Source organism: Furipterus horrens, unplaced genomic scaffold (genome assembly GCF_987537825.1).
Source record: "Furipterus horrens unplaced genomic scaffold, mFurHor1.1.pri manual_scaffold_5, whole genome shotgun sequence".
Classification (NCBI taxonomy): Eukaryota; Metazoa; Chordata; class Mammalia; order Chiroptera; family Furipteridae; genus Furipterus; species Furipterus horrens.
Genome location: NW_028327175.1, coordinates 34729301 through 34749445, shown reverse-complemented (window position 1 = coordinate 34749445; position 20145 = coordinate 34729301). Strand labels below are relative to the sequence as shown.

Here is a 20145-nt window from a genome sequence, read left to right as displayed (position 1 = left end):
CGCGCGGCAGATTCAAAGCGCGGAAGGGACGGACTGGCCTGGTGGCGGCTGTGGCGGAGCTGGTGGCTAATGTGGTGGCGCCGTTGGGCGTCAGGCGGCGGCCTCTGTTGGGCTGGCTACCCGGTGCTCGTGGCCGCGGCGGCGGCGCCATGGACCAGGCCGTGGGCGACCTGAAGCAGGCGCTGTCCTGCGTGGCCGAGACTCCGATTGTCCATGTGGAGGTCCACCAGCGTAGCGGCAGGTGAGCCGGCCCGACCAGATAGGACCTGGGTAGGCCTGAGCGGATACGCCTGCTGCGTAGCCCCTACTGGTAACACTCGGTCCAGACTCATTGGCCCGACCCTGAACAGGTCCCACGCAGAGCCCTGCCGGGCGCAGCCCAGAAAAGCTGGAAGTTGGGACGGGCCAGATACTCAGAGCTCTCAGTGTGATCTCAGAATCAGTCAGCGTGGCCGTCAGACATCAAGGTGGGCTGAGTGCAGCCTTGAATGCCAAGCCAGAAGTGGTTGGTTTTCTCAGACTGAATGCCAGGCCTTGGACACTTGTTAAAATGCAGACTCCTGACCTGATCCCACAGCTGTGGGGTTTCTTTCTTTCACTAATAATAGGAATAGCCAACATTTACTGAGTGCTTACTATGTGCCAGGCATTGTCCTAAACACTGAATGTATTGACTAATCTTCATAGTAGCCCAGTGTAGCAAGGGGTCTTGCTACTGCCCCCTTTAGTTGATGGAGAGCTGAGGCACCCAGCCCTTGGGCTGCTCCATGTCATACAGGTGGCATTCAGTAGTAATGAGTGACTCTAGCTTTAACCCCAAAGAGGCTCACTTCCTCCTCCTCTACTCTTAAGTGCTGCACTCTGTTATGTATGCCCTGATTTATTTTTTTAAAAAGTATTGTTAAAATCTTGCTTCTTAACCTAGAACTGATTTGTATGTTTTGTTTGTCCAGCACTGCAAAAAAAGAAGATATAAAGCTTAGTGTTGGAAAGCTACTCAACAGGCATAATATTGTGTTTGGTGATTACACGTGGACTGAGTTTGATGAACCTTTTCTGACTAGAAATGTGCAGTCTGTGTCTATTGTTGACACAGAATTAAAAGTTAAAGACCCACAGGTAAGTACTTTCAGTGTGAAGCAACAGCCCTTAGCTGAATAGAAAGTTGGTGCCCTAAATGTCAGCTTGCTGCTTTGATAGTTTATGTCAGAAATTGTTTTGCTTTGCTTACCTCTTGGTGGGATGATCAGACAAGTCCTGGCTTTCTGGCAGGAGCCAGATGCTGGGAGTAGTCATGGCCCCAGTGTCAGCATGCTGTCAGTACAGCCAGGGAGAGATTGGAAACCAGGGATTAGAATGCAGCACCGTAGAACAGTGGACTGCGCTGATGAGGCCTGTGAGCCTTCTCTCTTACTCTTTCAGTAAACAAAACTGACGGAGTGCTTAGCATGTGTTAGGACCATAGGATGTACGGGGACAACAGAGATGAGGAGATGAGCTTGCCCTCTTGAAGCCCTTTATCTGGTCCACTGTACGGACTGCCTCGCCCACCATCTTACAGAGTTTATGTGTGGGAGCTAAGGAGAGCCTTGTGTGACAGTGTGGATGCGTTGTGGCACTTTTACCGCTGTAAAAACAACACAGTGCCTGCCCCAGGAACGTGCGTCACTGGTACCTGGACAATTTCTGTCATGTAGAGAGTCAGTTTGGAAGAATCGGTATGGCACTAAAATAAGACTTATGTAGTGGACCTCCCCATTCTTATATTAGGACCAACATTTGTGTCATTGATGGAGTTCTATCCATATTCATATCTGATGCCGTTGTACTTGATTCTGGCCTGCCTGAGGGAAACTGGAGCGCTCTCCAGCACTTGTGGAGGGGCAGGTAGTGCAGCCTAACTGGAAGACATGGGTACCGCCCACTGAACATCTTTGCAGATTCACCTCAAGGAATTTATCTTAACAGATAATTATGTAACTTTGTAGAAATAATATATGAACAAGTATTATTGTTAGTGGTACCTAACAACTTGAAATATTTTAACTATTCATAAGAGATTGGTAAACATCTGACATTCACATCAAATATAACCATGAAAAAGGAAGATTTCTATCTACTGATGTGAATCGTCTCCAAGCTCTAGGAAGTGGGAAAGGCATGGGTAGAAAACGGTGATAGAATCACTTTTGGGTCAAATATGTGTTAGATGTGTTATAGAGCAACACCTGTGAGGTTGGATGTAGGGAAATTGTCATTCTTCATTCTATATTTGCAATTTGTTCAACAAGCATGTGTTACTTTTGTAATTATAAAAACAATAAAGTTTTTTTCAGATATATGTTGGACTCTAAAAGGGGAGGATGGATAAACATTTTTAAAAGAGCTAATTCAAAATCTGAAATAAAACAAGTAACCATTTTATATAATCTCAGAATTACTTTTAAACATACTGCACATTCAGTCTTTATTTTTGGACTTCAACATTAAAAATGGACTGTAGAGCCCTGGCTAGTGTGGCTAGTTGGTTGGAGCATTGCACTGTAAACCAGAAGGTCACGGTTTGATTACTGGTCAGCGTACGACATGCCTAGGTTGCGGGTTCAGTTCCTAATCGGGGTTCGTATGAGAGGCAACTAATCGATGTTTCTTTCCCTTCCCCTCTCACTAAAATCAATGAGCTTGTTCTTGGGTGAGGATTAAAAAAATAGACTTTCAGAATTAAAAAGTGAGCAGTTTCTCCATTTGTATAGATTTATTTGATTTCCCTTCTCATTACAGCCCATCAATTTGAGTGTGTGCACTATTGCACTTCACATCTTCCACCTGAGTGAAGATGGCCCAATCAGTGAAAATTTGGAAGAAGAATCAGAGAATATAATTGCAGCAAATCATTGGGTTCTGCCTGCAGGTATGTGTGACAGTAACAGTGGAGTGTGCTGAGTCCACAACGTCAGAGGATGGCACGCCTCAGACTTGCCAAGTCAGTTAACCAAAGAGATTTAGTTTGTTTTGTAGGACTTCGCGGCATTTTAGCTCTTATAAAATGAGAAGTATATTTAAAAAGAGTAAAGTAGAGGGTTTCTTTGGACTGGTTTTTCACAGATAGTGTTCATTGCGGATGTGACCATATACTCTTCTTTCCTGCCCAGTTGGTCAGTTCTGCTGGACCACTCCTTCCTCCTGCTGTCTCGATGCTTGTTCGTGCACTTGCCAGTGTGTCCTTGCAGGCAGAGTCCTGGGGTTAACTCTGTCACCAGGTTTTATGTCTGATGTCCTAATGGTTAGACTAGGCCTGCTGGTCTGCTTTGCCCAAGTGTTGGCTTATAGGGAGAGTGGTGGATTCAGGATCTGTGCTGTGAAAAGTGGGGGTCCACAAAAGATGACTGTATATAATAACATAACAGAAAGTAACTCTTACCCAGTTATTATCTGTCAGAAGTCCTGCATAACTGGCATTTATTTTACATATTTAATTTCAAGAAAAAATTTTTAAAAAGTAACTTTCCTGTAATCAGACTTTTAGCATATGATGTGTACAGCAGAGGAGAGCATGGGTGACCCAGGGCAGATCCTGCCTGTAGGTGTAAATGCTTGCTTTTTTGAACTTAAGTTCTTGTTTTATTCTGTCACAGCTGAATTCCATGGGTTGTGGGACAGCCTGGTGTACGATGTGGAAGTCAAATCTCACGTAAGTTGCACTTTTTCCCCAAAGGCCCCATTATTTGAAGTAGAGTTATTGTGTTGTCCTCCAGTACCTCAGAGCTCTTTGACTCAAATGGGCTTTTGGAAGCCACTATCCACCAGCAGCCAGTATCCTGGGTGTCTGTCCTCTGGGATAGCTCCCAAGTGGAGTTGGTCTCTGCAGCATCCCTTAAGGGGGAAGAGGAAGAGTGCCAAATATGAAGACAGTTTCTGTGGAGTTTCACTCTAAGGAACCTGTGGGGACTGAGGGGACTGTGCTATAGGACAGAGAGAGCAGGTGGACAGAATTGAGCAAGTACCAGTACGTCCCAACCCCTTCAAGGGGAAGGGTCCTTCTGCATGGTGTGGGGGACACTAAAAGTCTGTATCCCATCCCTCCAGGCTGCTCTGGGCAGCCACAGCAAGACGAGGGAGTCCTGACTGTTGTTATCTTTTAGTAAATGTGCTTGCCTGCTGCTCTTACTTGATAAATCACTTAGTTATTTTTTAAAGATTTTACTTATTTATTTTTAGAGAGGGGGAAAGGGAGGGAGAAAGAGAGGGAGAGAAACATCAATCAGTTGCCTCTTGCACGTCCCAACTGGGCACCTGGCCCACAACCCAGGCATGTGCCCTGACCGAGAATGGAACCAGCGATCTTTCATTTCTCAGGACAATGCTCAACCTATGAGCCACCCCAGTCAGGGTTATTTTGTGTGATCTCGGCATTCTTAATGAAAGTGTCTTTGTGTTTACCTATATACTTGTCATAGTAATAGCCCACACTCATCCCCTTCTGTTTTAAGTTACCTTCTAAAATGAAAGCTTGTGATGTATCCAGGAAGCATTTGGTGGTGGGAGTCACTGGAGGACTGCCTTGCTCCTGTCCCTGCTGCTCATATAGGAGCACATATAGTGGGAACCTTTGCCTGTTGGCTTCTTTATCTGTTTTTCCTTTCTTCACTCAGCTCCTCGATTATGTGATGACAGCATTACTGTTTTCAGACAGGAATGTCGACTGCAATCTCATCACCTGGAACCGAGTGGTGTTGCTTCATGGTAAAGCATGTGGGGTTGCGTTTGACAAGATGGGCTGTGTCATGTCAGGCTTTACTCATACCTTTGTCCTTCTGCGAGCAGTTACAGCACTTTTGTTCTGGTGGAGCCAGACTTGTCCTAAAATGTTCCTTCTCTGTGAAGCCGATGCAGCTCACATTACTCTGGGCGTTTGTTACTTGACCCTTCATTTGGCAGCCACCCAGTTGTTGCCTTGTGACCTTTTTATATTATTACTAAGCTTTTCAATTAACTCTTATTTCCCCAACTGATCATAAAGAAGAAATTGCCTCATAATTCTTTGTAATGTTTTTAGAGCCTTGCTTTGTGAATAGTAAACTGCAAAACCATACTTGATGGAAATTCTGTGGTTCTTCTCAGAGGAAGATAGTGGGTAGTTTTCTTAACATTGGATGGAAAGAAATCTAGGATACCCAAATTATGGTGATGTAGGAGTTCAGAGTAACTAGCCTTTTTATGCCAGTTAAGACTGTACACTTGTATACACTTTTAGAAAAATTGTCTTTTAAATAGCAGATACCTTAGCACACTGTCCTAATACCAGGATCAGAGTAGGCAATCAATACATATTTCACTTATTTTTCATTTAGAACTTGTTATGTATTTCCTTTTTTTTTTTTACTGAATATGCTTGTAGAAAATCAAAGTTCAGCATGGTACCATTTTCTATTATGTGCATTTGTTCTTCATTGGTCATCTCAGAACCTCTGCAAGGCATGCTGGGTGACACACAGAACAAGAAGCTATACAATCAAGGGTCCTCACCTGCATCCTCTGGTTTAGTATGGGGTGCTGGCCAACGTAGAAATAGCCATAGTGAAAGACGGTGCTGCAGTGGGCTGCAGACACAGCGAGCTTCAGTGCCTGAGTCCTGATGATTGGCTAGAAAGGTGTGTTTGACCTTTGAAAGGTACCACATAGAGGACATGTGGGGACAAGGAGGGTGTCAGTGAAGACATTAGACCAGGAAATGCAGTGCTCACTTAGACTGCTGAGCGAACCCCTGGGCCTGGAAGCATGGCCTGTGCTAGGGGCAGTGGAGGCTAAGACCAGAAACACAAGTTAAATTCAAATTAGAAAGAAAGAAGGGAAAACTTTAAAAATGTATCGGCAATATTTTATGACACTCTGCTAGCAGACTTATTGTGAGTTAACAAGTAGTGCTTGTAGTAACATTCATAATATTAAACTCGCTTATTTTGTATTTTGTGGAAAATGCGATTGCTGTTTTAAGAAGTTTGGTACACCACGGACTTAAACACATATTTGCTTAAATTTTGTTACAGGTCCTCCAGGAACTGGAAAAACGTCCCTGTGTAGAGCCCTTGCCCAGAAATTGACCATTCGACTTTCAAGCAGGTAACTGGTAATTTGAAAGAGTGGAGTAGCAGGAGTGGGATTCCCTGCTTTTCCTTTATAATGGCAGAAGCTGTCTTTATTTTTTAATAACTTTGCGTGAATAGTAGGTCCCTCTCTTTCAATGTAAATTAATTCCTTTATATTCAACATAGTTTGGGTTGTGGTTTCAGTTTTTTAAATTTATGGAGACTTGCTTAATGACCAGCACATGGTCTGTCCTGCTGACTGTTCATGTGTGCTTCAGAGAGTGAGTTTCTGCTCTTGTTGGGTGGTATGTTTTGTGGATGTCAGCTCAAGGTACTTGATGTCCCTGCTGATGGTCTGGTCTGCTATTCTCTCCCTTACTGGAAAGGAATGGCCAAGTCTCTAGTGGTGGATTTGTCTGTCTCCCATTGATTTCTGTCTGATTTTGGATTTATATTTTCATCACATTTGAAAAATAGTTGGCCATTATTTTCTTAACTAATTTTCTTGCCGCCCCTGCCCCTCTTCTGAGAGTCCATTTATTTACATGCTAATCTGCGTGATACTGTTCCACAGGCCACTGATAGGCTTTTTTGTTTTTTCAGGTTCTGTCTGTTTCATTTTTGGACAGTTTCCTGCAGTATCTAATTTGCTTTTTATTCCAGTCAGTGAAATTTTCATTTCTGATAGTGAATTTTTTTCTCTGAGGTTCTCTTTGCTTTTATACTTTTCACAATGTTCTGTTAAAATCCTTGAACAATTTGTAATAGCTGTTTTAATGTTCTTATTGACTAAATTCATAATCATTATTTCTGAGCCTGTTGTATTTCTTCTGGTTGCAGGACAGATTTTATGCTCTTGGCATGTCAGGTAATTTTTGTTTGAATGCGGACGTTGTGATTTGAAGTGTCTGGGTTCTCTAAGGAATGTTGGGTCTTCTTCTGGTAGGCATTTCACTTACTTGTGATTTGTTGTGATCCTTTTGAGGTTTGTTTTTAAGCTCTGTTAGAGAAGGCTCTGGTGTAGTGTTCTAGGTTTAATTCTCATCTTGGCCCCAGGCTGGGGTCTTAGTTGAACATGTTAGTGAATAACAAGTATTCTCTGCTTTGGCTGTCTGTGTGAGCTCCAGTAACCATTTAGCTCACAGATCTGGAGAGCCTCGTGTTTCCCTGCTCATATATGTCCAAATGTTCAGTAAACCTTTAGAGGGACTCCACTATGATTTCTGGTGTTTGTTCCTAAAGTCTGCCTCCCCTCTGGACCTCTGCTCCTCAGCTTCTTACCCCCTTGGGCTCTTTGAAGTTGGACTTCTGTCTCCTCAATTCAGCACAGTGGTTGTGCTCTTCTTGGGTCCTCTGCAGGTGCTACAGGCATGGAGCCTGGTGATTGTAGTGCTTACATTATTTCCCTTCTCTCAGGCCCTTCAGTGCCTGTCCTGTTGTCCAGTGTCCTTCGTAGATGTTGTTTCAGTTATTCTGTCCAGTTTTCTAATTCATGAAAGCCGAGAGTAAATCTGGCACTTGTTACTCCTGTTTGGCTTTAGAAAAGGAAATCCTGTGAGATTTACTTTTAAATATTTACTTTCTTTTCAAAACGTCTTGTAAATTGCCTTATTTTAACCCTTTATTTTATGCTTAGCAACTTGGCCTTTGTCTTGACATACTGAATGAAATGCATCTGTGTTTAAAGATCTCTGGGCAGTTTGCTAACACACCAGAGAGTGAAGATGTTATTACAAGAAATACAAGTTTCCCCAGTACTGTCATGCACCATATAACTGTTTCGGTCAATGGCAGACCGCATATATGATGGTGGTCCCATAAGCTGAAGAATTTCTATTGCCTAGTGACATTGTAACCATCATAGTGTCAGAGCACAACGCATTACTCACCTATTTGTGGTGATGCCCACTGTGCTGCCAGTCATATAAATTATGGACGGTACATAATACTTAGTAATGACAATAAATTATGTTACTGGTTTATACATTTACCACACTATACTTTTTATTGTTATTTTACAGTATACTCTTTCTGCTTATAAAACGAGATTTCTATTAAATTGTATGTATACCTTGTTATGCCGGCATCATACGTCTTGTGGTTACTGTGTCTCTCGATGGCATCATTTTCTCTTGTGCTTGATTTAATCTCGTGCTGTTGGGCGCAGTAACGGCTGTACAGCTGGCAGCCCAGGAGCAGCAGGCTGTACCACGGTCTTGATGTGCGGTGGGCTGTGCAAACGGGGCCGTGTGAGTGCCTGTGTTCTCCCAACGACGGAATCACCGGACCATGCACTTCCTCAGAATGTAGCCCCATCACTAAGTGACACATGGCTACACAAAGATCCGGAAATATATATTTATTTTGTGTCTTATAAATCAAAAAAGAAGCCTTAGCAGGCCTTTGTTGCTCACTTTACTTAATCAAAATGCTTTATAATTAATTAACTGTTTAATACTCAACCTGGTCTTTATTTTGTTACATTATCTGTCTTTCCTCTCTTTGTGAACAGAATTAGTAAGTGGTCTTTTTCTTTCTTTTCTTTTCTTTCTTTTTTTTCTTTTTAAGACTTTATTCACATATTTTTAGAGAGAGGGGAAGGGAGGGAGAAAGTGAGGGAGAGAAACATCAATGTGTGAGAGACACATCAATAGGTTGCCTCTCGTACACCCCCATCTGGGGACCTGACCTACGACCCAGGCAGGTGCCCTGACTGGGAATCGAACCAGTGGCCTTTCAGTTCGCAGGCCTGTACTCAGTCTACTGAGCCACAGCAGCCAGGGTTCTTTTTCTGTTTTTTAAATGGAAAGTCAGTGATACTTTTTGAAGGTAATTCTTTTCCTTCTGTGGACTTCTGACATGAAATAAACTGTGGAGAGGACCTGGGAGTTAGCTTCTGTCCTGTCTCAGTCTGGTTTCCTGTGTGACTCTAGTCAGAGCTAAGTGCATCCAGACTCCTCAGCTGCCTCCTGAGTGACTGGACTGTTAGTGCTGGATGTCATTCAGTTAGTGTGTAAGTTTGGTTTTTGCCATCTGAACATCCAGGGTGCTAGAGTTTGTGCCGGGAAACAAATTGTCCCATTCTTTAAGGTTTGGTGGAAGGAGGAAAAAATATTCAGCTCTAGCCAAAACTTCTGATGCTTGTTTAGATTTGTTTGCTGTATTAGTACCAGTAATACTTTTTAAACATAAATATAAATTACAAGTACATTAAAAAGTAGAGGGATTTTACTCTTATTTTAATTCAAATGAAGATATTGTTCTGTTTGAATAATTTAATTTGCTTCAACCAAATTAAATTGCATTCTGTTGGATTTTTCATACTTATTTAGTATGCAGATTGTTAGGTACCTTGATTCTTTGTCAGTGATTATAATGACTTAACAAGTTAGTAATTCTCAACATGCTGGGTAGCTGAGAGATGCTATATTTAATGAGCAAAAGTGCTGTCACTGGAGATACGGGGGGACTAGTTTGTCAAGTAATTGTCTTAACTCATTTTTATCATCCTAGATACCGGTATGGCCAATTAATTGAAATAAACAGCCACAGCCTCTTTTCTAAGTGGTTTTCAGAAGTAAGTATTAATATTCTAATTCTCCGGATTGTCATCCATGTAGTTGAAAAGCTGTCCTGTATATTAAGTAAACTTTCTGTGCAGCTGACTTTGTGGTCAGAGGAAACTTCTAGAGCTAAGCAGTAACTTGGAAATAGTCTGAGGCCCGAGAGACTGGGTACATCCAGACTTTTGACTGGGTGGGACAGGACACTCAACATAGAGGAGAGGGGCATCCTGATTTCTAACCCCTAGCTGAGCATGCCCTCGGACTCTGAGCCATATTCAGCCATCTGTGAACTGAGGGGCTTGGACAAGGTGACATCACATGGGTCCCTCACTACTGAAGTGCTCTGCTCCAGCCAACCCTGTCAGGCCCTTCTGGTGAATGGGAGTGGGAACAGGGAGTGTCCATAAGGGGTGTGCCCAGCTGGTCTGCATGTTTGCACCCATGATTCATCTCATTCCCAGTTGTGAGCTGGGAGAGGGGAAGTAAAAGGCAGGCAGGCACGTGAGCTATGTGGCCCTGGACCGGAGTTGGTGTGGGATCAAGTCTCAGTGTCTTGACACATGAAGCAGGGAGAGAGGGCATTTGGATTGACCTCCACCCCGGCAGACCTGGCTACTCTGGTTTAAGAAGTTCTCTGAGGGCTGTCAGGAGGCAGTGGGCTTGTGGGAGCACCTGGGATCAGAGCAATGCCAGGTCAGAACATGTGTGCACCAGGCAGCATGATGAATGCAGGTCAATACTAAGAGTGTTTGTTTTGGTTCCAGAGTGGCAAGCTAGTAACTAAAATGTTCCAAAAGATCCAGGATCTAATTGATGATAAAGACGCTCTGGTGTTTGTACTGATTGACGAGGTAGGCATGTCCTGACATTAAACCTGTGATAGAAGAAATTCAACACTGAATGCCTTTTATTGTTGCCAGGGTGCAACCAGCCCCTTGCTCAGTCCAGCCTTCATTGGGCAGTCCCTGTCTCATGTAATCCTATCTTCCTTGGCATCCCACATGATGAGCTCCTGGCACCCCCAAGCACCCATACACCCCACCCATTCATTTGTTCATTCACTTGCTTGGTTGATGTGTTCCATGGATGCCCTGTAGGGCCAGGTGCTGTAATTTTTGATTCATTGCTCCGTCCCCACAGGTGGAGAGCCTCACAGCTGCCCGTAATGCCTGCAGGGCAGGCACTGAGCCTTCAGATGCCATCCGTGTGGTCAACGCTGTCTTGACCCAAATTGATCAAATTAAAAGGTAATACAGTTATGTGCACTTAACGATGGGGATACATTCGGAGAAATGCATCATTAGGTGATGTGCTGTTGTGTGAACATCATAGCCCACTACACACCTAGGCTATATGATACAGCCTGTTGCTCCTCAGCCACAAATGTGTACACCATGTTACTGTACTGAATACTGTAGGCAATTGTAACACATGGTAAGTATTTGTGCGTTTGAACATACATAAACATAGAAAAGGTCTAGTAAAAATATGATATAAAAGAGAAAAGTGTATGTGTGCACTCATGTTGGGGGAGCAAAGGGGGGCTGTGGAGGGAAGCTCTGGGGGGAGAGTACACATCAGGAGGAGGGAAGGAAAAGAGGAGATAAAGGGAGAGCAGAGATTGAAAGAGACCTGGAGAGATAAAGCCCAAGACATAAAAATAATAAAAGGGAGAAACAGAAAGCAAATGAGTTAGTGTGCTTGACTATGTGTGCAGGGATAGGTGGGCTCCTGGGCTCCCCTCCTTTCTCTCCCTCGCCAACTCTGGGGTCCCAGCCATGGACAGGTGCACAGTGGGAGGACAGCACACTGAACCTTCTCGTCTATTTAAACCACCCAGAACTGGCACTATAATCAACACTGTAGTCGGGTCCAGCTTTTTCTTAGGTTGCAAATAAACCTTTTGCTTCTAATCCATTATAATCTTAAGGGACCACCATTGGATGTGCAGTTCATTGTTGACAGAAACATCGTTATGTGGTGCATGGCTGTAAAGGCTGATGCACTCACCTATGTAAGACTTCACAGAGATATGTGAGGATCACACACCGCTAGACCCTGCTCCCCTACTCCGGCTCTCCTAACTAAAAATGCCTCTGGCATGAGTGTTTGCTCTTTTTCCACTTTTGAGGCAGCATATACTGAATTCATTTTTTAGAAATTAAGCACTTTTTACTTTATTATAGTATTAAAAATGTAAAACAGAACTTGGCTGTGGTGGAAACTCACACCCTGTGGAGAAACATAAAACAAAGAGTGCCCACTGCTGCGTTCTTGCATTAGCTCCAGCGTGTCGTGGTTGAAGACCTGGCACTGGGCAGGTGCATCACTTGGTCACCCTTCATAGAGCCCGATTTCATGTCTCCAAAGTCTAGCCTTGCAGGGTCTCTGCTCAATGTACCCAAAGCTAATCCAGCAATCCAGCTTCCCACAAGGAAGTAATACCCAAACCAGAGCCCCCATCTATTATTCTTTGCAGGACTGCAGTGCTTCCCCTGTCAACCAGAGTCCTCATGTTCATTCTCCAGTGTCTCTGATTCCAGGGGGCCAGGGCTCCAAAGCATCATTCAGAAGCTAGCTTATTGAATGTGGAATGTTGCAAACTAAATTATGTTAAGGAATATCTTATCTCAGCCTTCATCATTGTTTTACAATAAGAATATCTCTAGTTTCCTGGAAATGTAATCGTCTGTTGGGGTCAACTACAGAAGCCTCCGAGAACCCTTTTCTACAAGCAAGCCTCGCGGAAGGTGTAGCCCTCGTTGCTACTTCCATCCCTCCCTGACTGTCTGGTTTATACTCCTGCTACTCTTCGTTCACCCGTGTGCTCAGTTTTCTCATCCTGGAAATGTTCACAGCATTTGACTCCCCTGTCTCCACTCTCCTGGCTATCTCACTTTCTGTTGCCAGTGTTTCCCCGCTGTTTCTTCAGGGGTTCCTTGCATAGCCTATTCATAGCCTTCAGTCTTCTAGCATCACTCAAGGTCTGGTGGGCAAGTTCCTGTCACACATCTGTGTGTCCACCATGACCAGACATCAGACATGCTCCCAAGTTGCTCATTTGGCCCTAAAACCCCAACTTCCTGGGTTCCCATGACTGATGGCTGTGCTGTGCACCCACTGCTCAGGCCAAGACATGGGGTTGCCCTGACACTTCTGTCACCAGGGTGTGTGGGTTCAGAAAGGAGCAGAGAGACGTGTGCCTCTGGTTTCTCTCTTACCTCTGTTACATCACGTTTTTTCACATCCTGGTTCAGGTCCCTCTCTGGGTGATCCGTCCACACCTGCCTTGGTATGGATCAGACCCTTGGTGACAAAGCCTTTCCCGGAGTGCATTTCCAGCCATGTGCTCCCTCTGCATTCCCACTTGGGTGCTGCTGCATCAAGCACCCTGCTCACTCAGCCCCTATACCAGTCCCTTTTGCCTCTGGGCTTCTGGGAGCCCTGTGTTCCCATTTCTGCTCTTGTTTGGCTTGCCCTGCTCACCCTGCAGAACGCTGCGCACCTGTTTCCAGAGTCCGGGTGAAGCTGATATTTCTAGATGCTCCCCTGGCCACACAGCTGCCTGTGGACCACCTGCATGCTGACCATGGGACTTGAGAGCAGTGCTGCCATAGCCCCTATGCCCAAGCCCACCAGGCTGGGGAGCATACTCCCCAGGGCGTCTTTTGCCTGCTCTGTGCTGGCCCATGTCAGTGAGCAGAGTGACAATGGTGGCTCTCCTGTGGAGTTTGGAAGCTAGAAGGAAAAGCAGCTGGTAAAGGGCATAAGTAATTCAGCACCAAAGTATATTGATGAGAGCTGGATGATGAGCAGTTGTGTGGCTGTGCCCAGGCAGGCAGGGGTGTGGGTGCTCGGGGATCAGGCGATGGGGCGGTCAGGGATGTAGTACAGAGATTTGATCATTACCACAATTGAAGGAAGTGAGGAAACAGCCAGCAGGTGTCTAGGAGAGCTTTCTAGAAGGTAGAGCAAAGGCCTCAGGAGAGTTGGCCTGGCATGCTGTGTTGTTGCCAGGAGCTCAGAGTTGTGGGGCCTCCGGAGGCCTCGTGGGCTCATATTGGGGCAGGAAGTGTAGCTAGCTGAACAGCGGTTAGACTGTTGGAACCTTCAAGGGAATCTCCTGACACACCCTCTGTAGATTAGCATATTATCAAGTCTCACAGGCACGGGGTGACTGACCCTCACTCCTCTGCCTCCAGGCACTCCAATGTGGTGATTCTGACCACTTCCAATATCACGGAGAGGATCGACGTGGCCTTTGTGGACAGGGCAGACATCAGGCAGTATATTGGGCCACCCTCTGCAGCAGCCATCTTCAAAATCTACTTCTCTTGTTTGGAAGAACTGATGAAGGTATATACTTTGTTTGTTTTTTCTCTCTACTAACTAGTAAGTTTCTTATATTTTTAAAATTTCTTGATGTAACTTAAAACTAGTTTCAATATGGAATAAGCTATTTTGACATGGCATTAACCATTTTCCTTAGATTAAAAATTTCAGTTCTACCTGGCAAGTTGTATTTTTTTTAATATGTATTATTGATTATACTGTTACAGTTGTCCCAATTTCCCTTCCCTCTGCTCTCCTCCACTCAGTGGCCCCTCTCCCTCCAGTTGTCCCCCCCTTTTAGTCCATGCCCACTGGTTGTGCATATAGTTCTTCTCAACCTCTTCCTGTCTACTCCATTCCCTCCTACTATGCTTCTTAATTCCTATATCATCTCCCTCCCTTTCCCCCCTTACCCCTCCCTGCTAACCTCCCCCCAATATGTTCCCCATACCTATAAGTTCTTTTTCCACTCTTGTTGCCTATTTAGTTTGCCTTTGTTTCAATTCCCTAGCTTGTGTTGTTGGTTCTTGTGATGCAGTTTTCATTCTGATGTTCATAGTTTTGATCCTTTTTCTAAACCAGTCCCTTTAACATCTTATATAATAGTGGTTTGGATCTAATGAACTCTTTTAGTTTTATTTTGTCCTGGAAGCACTGTCTCTGCCCTTCTATTCTGAATGACAATTTTGCTGTATAGAGTAATCGTGGCTGTAGGTTTTTGATTTTCATTACTTTGAATATTTCTTGCCAGTCCCTTCTTGCCTACAGGGTCTCCCTTGAGAAGTCAGCTGATAGTCTGATTGGGACCCCTTTGTACATGATTCTTTTCTTCTCTCTTGCTGCCTTTAAGATTCTCTCTTTATCTTTAATTTTTGAAATTTGATTATAATGTGTCTTGGAGTGGTTCTCCCTGGGTCTAGTTTTTCTGGAACTCTCTGTGCTTCCTGGACCTGTAAGTCTATTTCCTTCCCCAAGTTCGGGAAGTTCTGCTTTATTATATTTTCACTTAATTTTTCAATTTCTACCTCTTCTTCTTCGCCCTCTGGCAATCCTATAATCCGTATGTTCTATCTCTTGTAGCTGTCCCAGAGGTTTCTGATCCTCTCCTCACTTTCCTTGCTTTCTGTTTCCTCTCTCTGCACTGGTTGACTGTTCCTTCCCTGTGTTCTGGTTTGTTGATTTGATCTCTGGATTTTATTTCCTCACCACTTGTCTCGTATGTGTTTTCGTTCTTTATGAGTGGCTTTCAATCCTTTCTCATCTTGTTTCAAATCTTTTGTTAATTCTGTAAGCCACCTGATGACTGTAGCTCTGAATTGAGCCTCTGAAAGGTTTCTTATTTGTTCATCTGTCAGAATCTTCATCTGCTGCCTGGTGAGCTGCATCACCGGGATTTCTATAGTTGTCTGCCTCATTTCGAAAGATTTGTGTTTCACTTTGCTTCTTGGGCAAGCTATAGGGGGCGGAGCCCGTGTACTAATCACAACCCCGGGACGGCGACGATCTGCTATCTTTTCCACCACGCTGTGGCGCTTTGTCGTCACTACCCAGAGACCAGCAGCGATCCACAACCTTTTTCGCGGCACTGTGGCGCTTTGTGTGGGGGCGGGGGTCCAAGATGGATTCCTGCCGTTATTTTCCGCTGGGAGACCAGGATCCGTCCTCCCGCCCTCTGGGCCTCACCATCTGAGGCAATGCGGGGGCTGCCTTTCCCAGCGTTGGGGTCGCGAGCTGCTGGGGCTCGACTGCAACCGGGATGGCTCTTCCTGCCGCTGTCCCTGGTGCTACTGCAAACAGCACCGCCGTATTTTGCCCCTCCTACCCGTCCGAGGAGCGCCGCTGGTTTATAACTTCATACCTTGGGCTTCCGTGTAGTTTTATTTTCTGGAATTTCTAGTTATCTTTTGTTTTGAGGTAGTTGTATTCCTTTCTAGTTGTAGAGGGAGACTGAGTGTGTCCATCTAAGCCTCCATCTTGGCTGGAAGTCTCTGTATTGTTAATAGTAAAAGTTATGGCCACTGACTCAGTATGTTTGCCTTTTTGGCACAAAATGATCATCATGATTGTTTGATCTATCTATAGGTGATGAGTGAGTGGGAGGGGTGTGGGCTGTGGTCAGTGTTCCTGGTGATTTCTGGTTCTCATGACCTTTGCAAGTGACCTTCTCTGTGGTCCTCATCTTCCTCCCCTGAGAGAACAGTAGAGGTCCTGGTTCACAGGAAAGTCATCCTGACTGGAAGGTCCTTCATAATGAGGTCATCTGACTGGAGGTTGTTCACGGGGAGATCATCTGACTAGAGATCTTTCTTCATAGGGAGGTCATCTGACTGGAGATCGTACTTGAGAGGGAGGTTATTTAACTGGAGGTTATAGTTCACAGGGAAGTTATCCTGACTAAAGGTTCACAGCCTGTCTTCGGCTACAGTTCTAGTGACAGCAGTGAGTGCAGCATCAGTGAGCACATTATCATAGTCAGTGTCTTATAATTCAGTCTAACAGGAACCTGACGTGTATCTGGTACCAGGAGCTCTGGACACTGGGGGACCATGGGCAATAACCAAGCCAGCCAACAAATGGGCATTTACATGGTGTCATGGTAATGGCATCATTGTAATTGCTGGTGGGATGTGATCAACCCTCCCCTCAACCCCTATATCCACTCCTGGCACCATGGATCTAGAGCTTCAACATCCTCAACAAGGATGACACAGCCTCTGTGACAGGGACAGGAGAGCTGGCCTCAGCACTGGTCTCAGAGCTGGGTGAGCACTGTCCTGGCATGTGTATTCTGTCCTACTTTTCTGTAGTGTGGGAGAGGGAGAAGGCCCCCATGGATTGACTTGAGACCCCAAGTGACCATCAGAAATGTTTTAATGCAGTATTGCTGCCAGGCAGCCAGTGTGATGGCAGATCCTGCTGAAAATCACAAGTGCCTTCAGTGTGGTGTCATACTCACACTTGTCTGTGAATCCAGGGGATGTCCCAAGGTGTAGCCAAATGCATGGACTTTTTCTGGGAGCTGAGCATGTGGGCAGGGGTAGTTTCTTATACAGTTTATAGGAAATGAAGGCATTCCAATGCTGTAGTGGAAATTTGGCTAGTCCTGAAGGCTGAAATGTGATTGTTTCCCTCTCTCTCAAGAATTTGAGGTCTGCCATTCTTGCAGGAACCTGGAGGCCAGCACCTATCAATGGAGGCGTGTCAGGCGGCAGCTCAGGGGAAGTTGCAGGGAGCCTGCAGTAGTCAGTCACTTAGTTAGGCGGGGGTCGGAACACACCAAACACATACCACCCTGTTCCTTAATTTTACCCATGATCCTCACCAAATCTCCAAAATGTGTGGAGAAAGCCATTCCTTCTTTCTCCTCTCTCCTGGTTCCTGAATCAAAACAGTTCATGTTAGAAGTCATTCAATAGTGGTCATTGTGGCAGTCGGCAGTTCAGGGTGGCTACTTGGCAGACGTCCAATGTGCAGACATGTGGTCTACAAGGTAAGCTGTGAGGCTCAGGTCCTGGGTCTGTGTTATTCCACCAAATGAGAATCTTACCTTAAAAACAACAAACACAGACCCTTCGTGAAAGATAGGCGAAGTCCTGGCTCCAGGGCCTAACTCTGCCATATACAGGTTGTGTGATATACTTGAGACCAAATACCAGACTGGACTCCCATGTTGACACATGGCGAGGACATATTTTGGCCAAAGCATAGAAGAGGCTGGATCTCTGCTTGTTTTGGAGACATGTTTTGTTGTTTGTATTCTTGTGTTTGTTTGAAGAAGCGGGGGTTGGGGTGGGGGTTGTACAGGTGTACACACAGGCACCTGTGAGAGGGGAACTGGCCTGTTTCCTGGTCAGCTGTGTGTGTTTAATGGCCCCGTTTGCATGTCTGTAAGATGTGATGTGGTTTATGTTTGTTCCCTCAGTGCCATCCGGTTGTTGACCATGTACACTCTGCCCCCTGTCTTCTCAGTGTCAGATCATATACCCTCGCCAACAGCTGCTGACCCTCCGCGAGCTGGAGATGATTGGCTTCATTGAAAACAACGTGTCAAAATTGAGCCTCCTTTTGAGTGAAATTTCAAGGTGCAAATGGACCTCATTTTTGTAACCATGAAAAGTCCATTTGCTGTAGTAGCAGAGAGTCATAATTGACTGTAGCTGTCTGGGATAGTGGTTTTGGGGTCAGAGGACAGGGAATTGAATCCCAACTCATCACACACAGGCTGGACGAGCATCAGGAGCCCCCAGGCCCCCTAGACCCTGGGTTCTGGGACCAGAGGATGAAGGTCGAGCTTTCAAGTTCTCAGATGGCTTCAGGGATCAAGGGAATGTGGGAAAATGGAGCAGCGCTTCAGAGGGTGGTTAGATTTCACATAAACTGGAGAGAAATCTGGAAGGCCATGGGCACCATTTGTGCAGGCAGGTTACATTGCCGAGGCCAAGTGAGGGGAGCTTCCAAGTTCTGACCAAAGAGTTTGAACTTTATTCTGAGGCCATGAGGCATGTGGAAGGTTTTGAACAAAGGAATAGCGTAAAGAATAGTATTTTTTTAAGGATTTTTTTTTTGGATTAGCTATTGAAGAGATGGGACAGAAGGGAGTAGTTCAGAGATTTGTGCAAAAATTTAAATAAAGACAGGAGGTAATCCTTGCCACTGGGCAGGCATTTGTAGTCCCTGAGCACAGCAATGCCCCATCGGTGGCCCATCAGGGCAGCAAAGACCGTCCCACTTGGAGCAGTAACTGAGGACTGAGGGAGACCAGCCCAACTTGAGGGGTTGTGGGAGGAGGAACATTCAGAGACAGGGATGGGGAAAGTAGTCCTGAAACACATGGCTGTTCACATGGAATTGACATCCTTGAACTTGGTTACATTCACAGGAAGAGCGAGGGCCTTAGCGGCCGTGTCCTAAGGAAACTCCCTTTTCTGGCTCACGCGCTGTACGTTCAGGTACGTTTTTCACAGCCATCCTCTGCTGCTGGGTACTCTTCTCACTACCACCCACTCTGTCCAGCAGGGTGTGGCCTTGCTAGGAGTCACAGTTAATTTCATTGGGGTGGATATCCTCCTTATTTTACCTCAGTTTCTAAAACGACAGGCCCCTGGGGCTATTGACAATACTAAGGCGCTAGTATTGATGCCTTAGCAGTGGAGCCCTCTCAAGCCCTTTGAGAGGAGGTGGCTGTGCTGTGTGTCTGCTTATGCACATTAAGAGCATACATCCAAGCTTCACAGGTGCTCATTCATGCCCCTCCGGTCTGGGCTTAGCTCACACAGAACTGTAGCCTGCAGTTATCCCCTGTGCTGTCTGCATCATGAATGGGATGGGTGCTTCCAGTGGCCCCCAAGGGTGAGGTTCACCCCATGGCTCCTGCATACTTTTCCAGGCCCCCACCGTCACCATTGAAGGCTTCCTCCAGGCCCTGTCTCTGGCAGTGGACAAGCAGTTTGAAGAGAGAAAGAAGCTTTCCTCTTGTGTTTGATCTGGGCTCCTGCACCTGCAGTTTCCACGTCATGAACGTAAGCAGCGAGGTCACTTCCTCAGATATCTTTGTATAGCATGGCATAGACCTGCAGAGCCAAGCGTTGTTAAAAGAAGTGTACTGTATTTACATATTTTTAAATGCATATTAGAAGGCAGGTGGCCTGTCATTTTTTCATAAAAGGGTGATAAAATTCAAGTTCTGTTGGCTCTCTGTAAAGAACTGTCTAGATGTGTTTATTTCATCCTGCCTGTGGTTGATTGGACACAAATGTTGACAAATTTTGTTTAAAAACGATGATTAATATAGGTTAGGGAAACAAGAAATTACATTGCCATAAATAAGAATGTGGTCTAGCATTAAAAATGTACACATCATTCAAGAGAGAAGGCAGCATTTGCTGTCTGAAGTGAGCTTGTTTTATTTAATGCAGACATTTCAGATGATTTAATGAATAAAGAAAACCTATTCCTCTGTTATAGAAATAAAGAAAAAAATTCTAGGTGAAGTGTTCTTCACAGTAGTCAGACATGGTCCCCTTTGTGGGAAAGGTGCAGCCTCTGCGTTCATTAGAAATGTGTCTAATGCCCCTCATAACCAGCACTGGCAAGCAGTGCAGCAGTATCTCTCCCCATTCTGTTCAATAATGTTATCACAGTTCAAATGAAATTTTGCGTTA

General features: G+C 45.1%; 1 protein-coding gene across 1 annotated transcript; it reads left to right on the top strand.

The window, feature by feature from the left end:
• Nucleotides 1-34: 34 nt before the first annotated feature.
• TRIP13 (thyroid hormone receptor interactor 13) lies at nucleotides 35-19801 on the top strand. The gene is made up of 13 exons (XM_090276263.1): nucleotides 35-241; nucleotides 954-1119; nucleotides 2782-2911; nucleotides 3636-3691; nucleotides 4653-4743; nucleotides 6048-6120; nucleotides 9600-9663; nucleotides 10417-10503; nucleotides 10793-10899; nucleotides 13855-14008; nucleotides 17954-18066; nucleotides 18864-18933; nucleotides 19371-19801. The coding sequence occupies exons 1-13, from the start codon at nucleotides 150-152 to the stop codon at nucleotides 19464-19466; spliced, it is 1299 nt and encodes a 432-aa protein (XP_090132389.1). The 5' UTR covers nucleotides 35-149; the 3' UTR covers nucleotides 19467-19801.
• Nucleotides 19802-20145: the final 344 nt, after the last annotated feature.